The sequence below is a fragment of the Ranitomeya imitator genome, chromosome 6, assembly GCF_032444005.1.
Source record: "Ranitomeya imitator isolate aRanImi1 chromosome 6, aRanImi1.pri, whole genome shotgun sequence".
Lineage (NCBI taxonomy): Eukaryota > Metazoa > Chordata > Amphibia > Anura > Dendrobatidae > Ranitomeya > Ranitomeya imitator.
This window is the reverse complement of record NC_091287.1, coordinates 177,562,641-177,575,076: the sequence shown is the minus strand read 5'-3', so window position 1 is coordinate 177,575,076 and position 12,436 is coordinate 177,562,641. Positions and strand designations below refer to the sequence as shown.

Here is a 12,436-nt window from a genome sequence, read left to right as displayed (position 1 = left end):
TAATGACGGAAGTGAGGCTGCACACACAGAGTAGCTCCACAGAGAAGCAGCACAGGCGCCACCCGGTGGCGAGAGAGTGGTCAGACAAACCGAGTCAAAACACAGTCAGAAGCAGAAGTACCAGGTTGCAGCAGTACGTGGTCAGGAACAAGCCAGGGGGTTCAGCAACGGTTGGAAGCGGATAAGACAAAGACAGAAGGCAGAAGCGAGTCTGAATACAAGCAAAGTCAAAACTAGGGAATCAAACAAACTTACAGGGGAACAATGGGAAAGAGCAGACAGAGGGAGTCAACAGACACAGAGCAAGTCAGGGATCACAGCAGGACAAATCAAGATCTACCAGAATCAGCTACACATGCCGAAGGCAGAACTATAGCTGACACTGCCAGCAGGATGTATCGGAGCTAAATAGCAAAACTAAACCCAGAATGAGGCAGAGCAAAGTTAACCCTTGACATGATCCACTGGCAAAAGGGAAGACAGGACAAAACCGCGGAACGGATCATGACAGCAACATTGCGGAATTGCAGTATACAGAACAAGTGATTTATCAACCGTAGATTCAAGTCTCTTAAAATGACTTAAAAATAGAATAAAATTAAAACAATGAAATACAGTGTGTCCGTAAAGTCATGGTGCACTTTTGAAGTCACTGGAAAACAACAAAAAATAATAGAAATGTGAAATCTGCTCTCTCCCAGTTTCATACCTATTCAGTGCAGTTCGATGTGGGCTCCATTTGTTGCCTTACACACATCCAAACGATAGCATAAGCTTGTGGTTGCATGATGTCACAGACCTGGCAGTGTATTAATCAGAGTTCAGTCTATCAGGGGTTTATCTGACTGGGGGCTCAGCAACAGCTTAAATGAGCTTGTGTTGTTTGATTGGTTCTTGTTATCTCTCATCATGAACAGGTCTGATATGATTGGGCCAGAGAAAGGGCGCCAAAATGTAAACTATAAAAGTGCACCATGACTTTATGGACACTGTATAAAGATTCAATTTTTTCCCAATTGTCTCTTATTAAAAACAAAGAATTTTTTTAAAACAAGTAAACATATTTTGCATCATCGCCTTCGTAACAGTCAGGTTTATCGAAATATAAAATTAATTATCCCAATCGGTAAATGGTGTAAATCCTGTTTCTTGGGTCATTTTTATAGTACAATGGACACAGTAAAAAAAAAACAACTGAAAAACAATTGCGGAATTATGCTTTTTATGCAATTGCACTGTTATTCTATTTTTCCCCATTTTCCAGAATATTGAATAGTAAAAAGAATGGTGCCATTCAAAATGTAAAACTAAAAAAAACCTTGTACAGATGTATCGACAGAAACCTAAAGGGCAGAAACAAAAAAATCACCTTCTGAGGAAGGGGTTAAAGAAAGAGCAAGCAGAGAGAATAATTAGTGAAAAATGTGAAAAGTGAAATAGTGTCATTCTTCATCTGTAAATACAGGACAGCTTATTCTAAAAAATTACTTACCTGAAACCTCAGGTGAATTGTATATATTATTAACACTCTGTTTTGTTATATTCGTACATGAAATTCCATCATTGCATCTATTAGAGGAAACTGGGGAAGCCCTGAGGCCCCTTTGTCAGGTCAGTATTGAACCATGAGGTATTTCTCACTTTGTCAGCAATGTCGTCATTACAAATTCTAATGTTTACAATTAAACCGGGATTGGAGTTTTCTCACTTCAGGTATTTAGAATTTGATGTTTTGTTGTAAAGAGATAAATGAAAGCACCAGGTAGGGGAGTATTTATATTTACATAAGAAGAATAAAAAAGGCATTTTGGAGCAAAATCACATAAGTGTGTTTGCTTTTATGGTTCTCCCTTCACCACGCTACAGGCTTTTCCATGGACTGAGAGGAGAGAATGTAAATAATACCTGTGTTTTTAGAAGACTTTTCAGAGTAAGCTGTCATGTGTGTACACAAGGAATACCACAATGTCTGGCTATTATCTTACACGTTCCTGCGGTTTTCACCAGTTTTACACTCTGTCTCTGAGCTGGTGGTTGGAGAGCAGATGCTGTCATGTCTCCCATACGAATACACAGATATAAGGGATTCCTACTTTCCTGTTTCAATACAGGACATGTTCAGAAACCGCAGCAGGTGTGAAAGACATAACACCGCAGTACTTTCCTACCAAAATGACTCCTCGAGTCACCACAAACAAAGAAAGTACATATTAAAAATACATGCATTTAGAATATGATTCAAACTGATTACAAGAAAAGATGGAGGATTGCCAAAATCACAGCACATCTACAAGCATTGCCAAAATGTCTTGATAATATATTGTACACACCTACAATAGACAGCATCATATGCATCAGTGAAGTACATCAGTGCTTAGCAGCATAGCACTTACTGCTCCTAACTCCTGTCCCCCATCAGTCTCTATACGGTTCAATAACCAGCTCTAATCTGATCCCTTAGTGAGGCCAGGGTTTGTCTTAACATGAGCAAAATGGAGTTTAGCTGTATTTGTAAATCAGTTCAGGAGGCAGGAGGAAAATAAGAAGTGGCTCATCAGTGGAGTTAAAAAAAATCTGATAAGATATTTCCTTGTATTATTGACTTATGCACATGGCATACTGGTGTGTATAGTGCACATCGCCAGTGACATATCTCTTAGGATACTTAGAGGATAGGGAATGCAAAACCAGCAGCATCATAGCACATCATTGCGCTACAAAGGTGACATCTATTAATGAAATTAACATGAACTAATTATTAATTATTTAATTGAACAACTTTATAAGAAGGACAATGATTAAAGATTGGTAGTTACCTTGTTTACTGCTCCAGGCATACAATTCCTTGATACCCAGCTCATTTAGTGACCGGGACATGTTTAGCTCTTCTTTGCTGATTGCGTCTCTTAAAAGAGTCACATTCTCTTGGCTAAGTTCACATTTCTCACACACAGCTGGGAGGATGTTCCTCAAGGGCACCGCCGGATTGACTCTCACAACAGCTTTCTGAGTGCCAAGGAAGTTGACAACAAGTCGGATTGTTTTCTGGTGAAGACAAAAATGAAAGGCCGAACCATTGGAATCAGTCCTCTTTGCCAAGGCTTAGCTACCATGCACTGTAATGGAATGCAGAATGGGCTTCCTAGTTTCACCTGATCCCTGTCATCCAGATCTAGTGACTCATTAGCATTTTGCTTTGAAAAAAGGGATGGACCAGTTGACTTGTAAAAGGAGCTGACTTATTCAGCAGCCAACTGCTAGGGGCTCAGCAAACAGCTGAAAAGTACAATCACACCTGGGTTTTTTTTTACATCTGTTACACTGTGACAAGTTGACAAAGGGTTTAGAATAAAGTCTCGCATGAGTGGAAGTGGAGTATGAAAATGTCAATGGTTCACTGATTCTAAAGAATAGACTAAACCAGAAGAAAACAAATGACAGAGCATGAAACAGAAGCTATTCTTGACAGGCATTGCTGCTTACATAAAGTGAAATGAATTTGACACAATAGTAAATTACTTCAGCAGTAGCATACACACTAAATATGTCTCCTAAGGCAAGCTTTTGGCAACCCCATGATGGACAATAGTCATGTATTACATTTTTTAATAGACAAAAAAGAAAACAGTTTAGCATCTGATAGGCTGCGAAATCCTGCTTACACTATTTTCTTTACTTCTGTGTGTACAACTGACCTATATACTGCAGACAAATCCTATAAGACTTAAGCTGAGGGGTTAATTACTGTAATTAAAAAAAACAGTATTTTACAGTTGAAAAAGAAAGTGGTAATGTTAATCCCTTCACCAACTTGGATTTTTCAGTTTTTGAGTTTTCATTTTTTGCTCCCTTTTCTTAGAGCCACAACATTTTTATTTTTCGGTCAATATGGCCATGTGAGGGCTTGTTTTTTTTTTGAGGGACGAATATAATAAATCGCAATGACCTGGAGAATCATATTAGCAGGTCAATTTTAGCATTTAGTGAACATGGTAAAACAAAAAAGTTTTACCAAGTTTTACCATGTTCACTAGGGTTGAGCGAAACGGGTCGAACATTATCAAAAGTCGCCGACTTTTGGCTAAGTCGGGGTTTCATGAAACCCGATCCGACCCCTGTGCGGGGTCGGCCATGCGGTACGCGACTTTCGCGCCAAAGTCGCGTTTCAATGACGCGAAAAGCGCCATTTCTCAGCCAATGAAGGTAAACGCAGAGTGTGGGCAGCGTGATGACATAGGTCCTGGTCCCCACCATCTTAGAGAAGGGCATTGCAGTGATTGGCTTGCTGTCTGCGACGTCACAGGGGCTATAAAGAGGCGTTCCCGCCGACCGCCATCTTACTGCTGCTGATCTGAGCTTAGGGAGAGGTTGCTGCCGCTTTGTCAGAAGCAGGGATAGCGTTAGGCAGGGTCCATTAACCACAAAACCGCTTGTGCTGCAGCGATTTGCACTGTCCAACACCACCCTCGGTGTGCAGGGACAGTGGAAGTTTTTTTTTTTTTTTTTTTCCCCTCAGCGCTGTAGCTCATTGGGCTGCCCTAGAAGGCTCCCTGATAGCTGCATTGCTGTGTGTACGCCGCTGTGCAAACCAACTGCTTTTTTCAAAGCACAAATCCTCTTGTTCCTTCCTTTCTGCACAGCTATCTTTTTTGTTTGTCCACACTTTTTATTTCATTTGTGCATCAGTCCACTCCTTATTGCTGCCTGCCATACCTGGCTGAGATTACTGCAGGCAGGGAGATAGTAGCTGCCTGCCATACCTGGCTGAGATTACTGCAGGCAGGGAGATAGTAATTGTAGGACATTCCCTGTTTTTTTTTTTTTTTTTTTTTTTTGGTGGGAGATTAAGATTGGCAATTTGGCATTTCTGCTAGAGTGCCATCCCTGTGTGTGCCATCTCTCTCACATAGTGGGCCATAGAAAGCCTTTTCATTTTTCTGTATTTTTTTTTGTGGGGTGTATAAATTCTCCCTGATAAAAATACAGTGGGAGATTAATATTGGCCTTTGGGCTTGTGTGCCAGTCCTGAGTGTGCCATCTCTCTCACAAATAGTGGGCCATAGAAAGCCTATTTTATTTCTTTTTGGGTTTTATAAATTCTCCCTGAAAAAAAGGGAGATTAATATTGGCCTCTGGGCTTGTGTGCCAGTCCGGAGCGTGCCATCTGTGCCAGCCCTGAGCGTGCCATCTCTCTCACAAATAGTGGGCCATAGAAAGCCTATTTATTTTTTTTTTTGGTTTTATAAATTCTCCCTGAAAAAAAGAGAGATTAATATTGGCCTCTGGGCTTGTGTGCCAGTCCTGAGCGTGCCATCTGTGCCAGCCCTGAGCGTGCCATCTCTCTCACAAATAGTGGGCCATAGAAAGCCTATTTAATTTTTTTTTTGTTTTATAAATTTTCCCTGAAAAAAGGGAGATTAATATTGGCCTCTGGGCTTGTGTGCCAGTTGTGAGCGTGCCATCTGTGCCAGTCCTGAGCGTGCCATCTCTCTCACAAATAGTGGGCCATAGAAAGCCTATTTAATTTTTTTTTTGGTTTTATAAATTTTCCCTGAAAAAAGGGAGATTAATATTGGCCTCTGGGCTTGTATGCCAGTTGTGAGCGTGCCATCTGTGCCAGTCCTGAGCGTGCCATCTCTCTCACAAATAGTGGGCCATAGAAAGCCTATTTAAATATTTTTTTGGTTTTATAAATTCTCCCAGAAAAAAAGGGAGATTAATATTGGCCTCTGGGCTTCTGTGCCAGTCCTGAGCGTGCCATCTGTGCCAGTCCTGAGCGTCCCATCTCTCTCACAAATAGTGGGCCATAGAAAGCCTATTTTTTTTTTTTTTTGGGTTTTAGAAATTCTCCCTGGAAAAAAAAAGGGAGATTAATATTGCCCTTTGGGCTTGTGTGCCAGTACTAAGCGTTCCATCTCTCTCTCTCTCTCAGTCAGTGGGCCATAGAACGCCTATTTTTGGTTTTATTTGTTTTCTAAATTCTCCCTGAAAAAATCATTTTATTTTATTTGGTTTCTAAATTCTTCCTGATAAAATCATATTTTTTTTATTATTTTTTTTTCTAAAGTCTCCCTGAAAAAAAAAAAAAAAAACAGTGGGAGATTAATATTGGCCTTTCTGCTTGTGTGCCAGTCTTGACTCCTGGGTGCGTCATCTCTCAGTCAGTGGGCCATAGAACGCCTATTTTTGGTTTTATTTGTTTTCTAAATTCTCCCTGAAAAAATCATTTTATTTTATTTGGTTTCTAAATTCTTCCTGATAAAATCATATTTTTTTTATTTTTTTTTTTTCTAAAGTCTCCCTGAAAAAAAAAAAAAAAAAACAACCAAAAAAAACAGTGGGAGATTAATATTGGCCTTTCTGCTTGTGTGCCAGTCTTGACTCCTGGGTGTGCCATCTATCTCTCTCTCTCTCTCTCTCTCTCTCTCTCCAATTGTGGTCCATAGAAAGCCTATATTTTTTTTCCTTGATTTGGGTTCTAAAATCTACCAGAGAAAATAACTACATCAATCATTGGTAGAAAAATATTGGCCTCTGGGTTTGTGTGCCACTCCTGACTCCTGTGTGCGTCATCTCTCAGTCAGTGGGCCATAGAACGCCTATTTTTGTTTTTATTTGTTTTATAAATTCTCCCTGAAAAAATCATTTTATTTTATTTGGTTTCTAAATTCTTCCTGATAAAATCATATTTTTTTTATTATTTTTTTTTCTAAAGTCTCCCTGAAAAAAAAAAAAAAAAAAACAAACAAAAAAAACAGTGGGAGATTAATATTGGCCTTTCTGCTTGTGTGCCAGTCTTGACTCCTGGGTGTGCCATCTCTCTCTCTCTCTCTCTCTCTCTCCAATTGTGGTCCATAGAAAGCCTATATTTTTTTTCCTTGATTTGGGTTCCAAAATCTACCAGAGAAAATAACTACATCAATCATTGGTAGAAAAATATTGGCCTCTGGGCTTGTGTGCCACTCCTGACTCCTGTGTGCGTCATCTCTCAGTCAGTGGACCATAGAACGCCTATTTTTGTTTTTATTTGTTTTATAAATTCTCCCTGGAAAAATCATTTTATTTTATTTGGTTTCTAAATTCTTCCTGATAAAATCATATTTTTTTTATTATTTTTTTTTCTAAAGTCTCCCTGAAAAAAAAAAAAAAAAAACAAACAAAAAAAACAGTGGGAGATTAATATTGGCCTTTCTGCTTGTGTGCCAGTCTTGACTCCTGGGTGTGCCATCTCTCTCTCTCTCTCTCTCTCTCTCCAATTGTGGTCCATAGAAAGCCTATATTTTTTTTCCTTGATTTGGGTTCCAAAATCTACCAGAGAAAATAACTACATCAATCATTGGTAGAAAAATATTGGCCTCTGGGCTTGTGTGCCACTCCTGACTCCTGTGTGCGTCATCTCTCAGTCAGTGGGCCATAGAACGCCTATTTTTGTTTTTATTTGTTTTATAAATTCTCCCTGGAAAAATCATTTTATTTTATTTGGTTTCTAAATTCTTCCTGATAAAATCATATTTTTTTTATTATTTTTTTTTCTAAAGTCTCCCTGAAAAAAAAAAAAAACAAAAAAAAAAAACAAAACCCCCCAAAAAATGGGAGATTAATATTGGCCTTTCTGCTTGTGTGCCAGTCTTGACTCCTGGGTGTGCCATCTCTCTCTCTCTCTCTCTCTCTCTCCAATTGTGGTCCATAGAAAGCCTACATTTTTTTTCCTTGATTTGGGTTCCAAAATCTACCAGAGAAAATAACTCCATCAATCATTGGTAGAAAAATATTGGCCTCTGGGCTTGTGTGCCACTCCTGATTCCTGTGTGCGTCATCTCTCACTCAGTGGCCCATAGAAAGCATATAGTTTTTTACATTTGTTTTCTAAATTCTCCCTGCAAAAATCTATTTTTTTTTTTTTGGGGGGTTTCTAAAGTGTTCCTGAAAAAAATAAAAATTAAAAAAAAATAATAGTGTGACATTAATATTAACATTTGTGCTTCAGTGACAGTCCTGCGTGTGGGGCATCTCTCTAATTTGCAGCCACCAAAAAAAGAGTGTGTAACATTGGGCCTGATTTTCGCTGTGGTCTCACCAACCTGTAAAGGGGTAGCTAAATCATACTGAAGTTATAGCTCACCGTGTAAGTTGTGTGACTGCAACAAATAACGTTAGTTTGGTTACGTTTTTAAAACAATGAGGAAGTCTAGTGGAAGAGGTCGTGGCCGGGGGCGTTCATTGTCAGCTGGTAATGAGGGTAGTGGTAGTGGTGGAGCATCAGGTGGTCGTGGGGAAAAAAATATTGCACCTAAGTCTGGAGCTGTGGAGCCAGGTTCGTCGTCCGGCTACACAAGGCCTCGAACGCTCCCTTTTCTGGGATTAGGAAAACCGCTTTTAAGGCCGGAGCAGCAAGAGCAAGTTTTGGCTTATCTTGCTGACTCAGCCTCTAGCTCTTTTGCCTCATCTCGTGAAACTGGTAAAAGTAAAAGCAGCGCGTCGTTAGTGGATGTTCACGGTCAGGGACAAGTCACTTCCTTGTCCTCTTCAGCAAAAACAACAACAGAGAAGAATGCAGCAGGCGACACAACGGGTTACTCCATGGAGCTCTTTACACATACCGTCCCTGGCTTAGAAAGTGAAGCAGTTAACAGTCCATGCCCATTACAAATTGAATCTGACATGGAGTGCACTGACGCACAGCCACAGCCAGACTACTATGCTGGTCCTTTGACTCAGACCACAACATTGCCCTCGCAGGGTGCTGATCAAGAATCAGACCCTGATGAGACTATGTTGCCCCATCACGAACGCTATACCACCGAACGACACGGTGACACAGACGAAGTTGCGCAGGAGGTACAAGAAGAGTTATTAGATGACCCAGTTCTTGACCCCGATTGGCAGCCATTGGGGGAACAGGGTGCAGGCGGCAGCAGTTCTGAAGCAGAGGAGGAGGAGGGGCCGCAGCAGGCATCAACATCGCCACAGGTTCCATCTGCCGGGCCCGTATCTTGCCCAAAACGCGTGGCAAAGCCAAAACCTGGTGGAGGACAGCGTGGCCATCCGGTTAAAGCTCAGTCTGCAATGCCTGAAAAGGTATCCGATGCTAGAAAGAGTGCAGTCTGGCATTTTTTTAAACAACATCCAATTGATCAGCGCAAAGTCATCTGTCAAAAATGTTCTACTTCCTTAAGCAGAGGTCAGAATCTGAAAAGTCTCAATACTAGTTGCATGCATAGACATTTAACCACCATGCATTTGAAAGCTTGGACTAACTACCAAACGTCCCTTAAGGTTGTTGCACCCTCGGCCAATGAAGCTAGTCATCAACGCAACATCCCTTCCGGCAGTGTAGGACCACCATTTAGCGCACCACCTGCTGTATCTGTGCAGGTATCTTTGCCAGGCCAAAGCAGTCAGGGTCAGGGAATCACCAGTTTCGTAGTAGGAAACACTGCATCTAGGGCACCGGCGGCAACAATACCATCTCCCACCGTCTCTCAGTCTGCCATGTCCACCGGCACCCCCGCTAGTTCCACGATCTCCAGCTCTCCAGTCCAGCTCACCCTACATGAGACTATGGTTAGAAAAAGGAAATACTTAGCCTCGCATCCGCGTACACAGGGTTTGAACGCCCACATAGCTAGACTAATCTCGTTAGAGATGATGCCCTACCGGTTAGTTGAAAGCGAAGCTTTCAAAGACCTGATGGACTACGCTGTACCACGCTACGAGCTACCCAGTCGACACTTTTTTTCCAGAAAAGCCATCCCAGCCCTCCACCAGCATGTTAAAGAGCGCATCGTCCATGCACTCAGGCAATCTGTGAGCACAAAGGTGCACCTGACAACAGATGCATGGACCAGTAGGCATGGCCAGGGACGTTACGTGTCCATCACGGCACACTGGGTAAATGTGGTGGATTCAGGGTCCACAGGGGACAGCAAGTTTGGGACAGTTCTGCCTAGCCCACGGTCTAGTAAACAGTTGTCTGTAGCCGTTCGCACCCCCTCCTCCTCCTCCTCCTCCTCGTCCTCCTGCAGAAGCAAGAGCTCGTCCACAGACCGCAGTCGCACAAACACTCCATCCGCACCTGCCACTGTTGCACACCAGGTCTCCCATTATGGGGCAGCTACTGGCATACGTCAGCAGGCTGTATTGGCTATGAAGTGTTTGGGCGACAATAGACACACCGCGGAAGTTCTGTCCGAGTTCTTGCAGCAAGAAACGCAGTCGTGGCTGGGCACTGTAGATCTTGAGGCAGGCAAGGTAGTGAGTGATAACGGAAGGAATTTCATGGCTGCCATCTCCCTTTCCCAACTGAAACACATTCCTTGCCTGGCTCACACCTTAAACCTGGTGGTGCAGTGCTTCCTGAAAAGTTATCCGGGGTTATCCGACCTGCTCCTCAAAGTGCGTGGACTTTGCGCACATATCCGCCGTTCGCCTGTACACTCCAGCCGTATGCAGACCTATCAGCGTTCTTTGAACCTTCCCCAGCATCGCCTAATCATAGACGTTGCAACAAGGTGGAACTCAACACTGCACATGCTTCAGAGACTGTGCGAACAGAGGCGGGCTGTTATGTTTTTGTGGGAGGATACACATACACGGGCAGGCAGTAGGATGGCAGACATGGAGTTGTCAGGTGTGCAGTGGTCGAAGATTCAAGACATGTGTCAAGTCCTTCAGTGTTTTGAGGAATGCACACGGCTGGTTAGTGCAGACAACGCCATAATAAGCATGAGCATCCCCCTAATGCGTCTGCTGATGCAAAGTTTGACGCACATAAAGGATCAGGCGTCTGCACCAGAGGAAGAGGAAAGCCTTGATGACAGTCAGCGATTGTCTGGTCAGGGCAGTGTACATGACGAGGTACCGGGCGAAGAGGAGGTGGAGGATGAGGAGGATGATGGGGATGAGTATATTTTTAATGAGGAAGCTTTCCCGGGGGCACGGGAAATTGGTGGCGTGGCAAGGCCGGGTTCTGGTTTTTTGAGGGACACAAGTGACGTAGATTTGCCTGCAACTGCCCCTCAACCAAGCACAACCGCAGATTTGACAACGGGAACTTTGGCCCACATGGCGGATTATGCCTTGCGTATCCTCAAAAGGGACACACGCATTACAAAAATGATGAACGATGACGATTACTGGTTGGCCTGCCTCCTTGATCCTCGCTATAAAGGCAAATTGCAAAATATTATGCCACATGAGAACTTGGAACTAATATTAGCAACAAAACAATCAACTCTTGTTGACCGTTTGCTTCTGGCATTCCCTGCACACAGCGCCCGTGATCGTTCTCACACGAGCTCCAGGGGCCAGCAGACCAGAGGTGTTAGAGGGGCAGAAATCAGAAGTGGCGTTGGCCAGAGGGGTTTTCTGACCAGGTTGTGGAGTGATTTTTCTATGACCGCAGACAGGACAGGTACTGCAGCATCAATTCAAAGTGACAGGAGACAACATTTGTCCAGTATGGTTACAAACTATTTTTCATCCCTTATCGACGTTCTCCCTCAACCGTCATTCCCATTTGATTACTGGGCATCCAAATTAGACACCTGGCCAGAATTGGCAGAATATGCATTGCAGGAGCTTGCTTGCCCGGCAGCTAGTGTCCTATCAGAAAGAGTATTCAGTGCTGCAGGTTCAATACTAACAGAAAAAAGGACTCGTCTGGCTACCCAAAATGTAGATGATCTAACCTTCATTAAAATGAACCACAACTGGATTTCAAAATCTTTTGCCCCACCCTGCCCGGCTGACACCTAGCTTTCCTATGAAAAGGTCTTGCCTGTGGACTATTCTGAATGACTTTTCCAATCTCGTAATTTTCTTCACCTGATTGTCCAGCATACGACATGTTTCCACCTCACGAAATGGCCAAACTCCCCACACGGGGCCGTGCTATCGCCACTTTGCGCTTGGACCCTTGAGAGTGCTGTTTGTCTGAAGAGGTGGGTGTGGCCGCTTTTGGTCGACGGCACTGCCACTGGGTCCCTCATAGTACAATAAAGTGTCTCTGGCGGTGGTGGTGCGCACCCAACGTCAGACACACCGTTGTAATATGAGGGGCCCTGTGCCTGTACCGCCGGCCACAAGACAGTTCCCCCCCCAGCTCAAACAGTGCTCTACCACTAGCAAAATTATCTCTCACAGCTTCACCAATGTGTAGTCTAGGCGCTGACATCCTTCAATGCCTGGCACTGACAATACCATTGTTTTGACATTTTTGTTATGTTAGGCCTTCGAAGCCTGTCTGCGGTCCCTTCTTTCTACAACTACTACACTGACCAGGCCACTGCTGGCCGTGTTACCCTGGAACCAATTTAAAAGTGCCTACAGTCAGCCCAATTTTGTTATGTTAGGCCTTCGAAGACTGTCTGCCGTCACTCCTTCCACTAGACTTCCACTGACCATACACTGCTGCCCATGTAACCCTGGAACCAAT

General features: G+C 43.1%; 1 protein-coding gene across 4 annotated transcripts in view; it reads right to left on the bottom strand.

The window, feature by feature from the left end:
* Window positions 1–12,436, bottom strand: part of COBL (cordon-bleu WH2 repeat protein) — a 641,622-nt gene that overhangs the window by 398,673 nt on the left and 230,513 nt on the right. For all 4 annotated transcript variants that reach the window (XM_069730332.1, XM_069730335.1, XM_069730331.1 and 1 more), the window contains one exon: window positions 2,817–3,045. In XM_069730332.1, coding sequence (XP_069586433.1) covers window positions 2,817–3,045 — 229 coding nt within the window. The remainder of the gene's footprint in view (window positions 1–2,816; window positions 3,046–12,436) is intronic.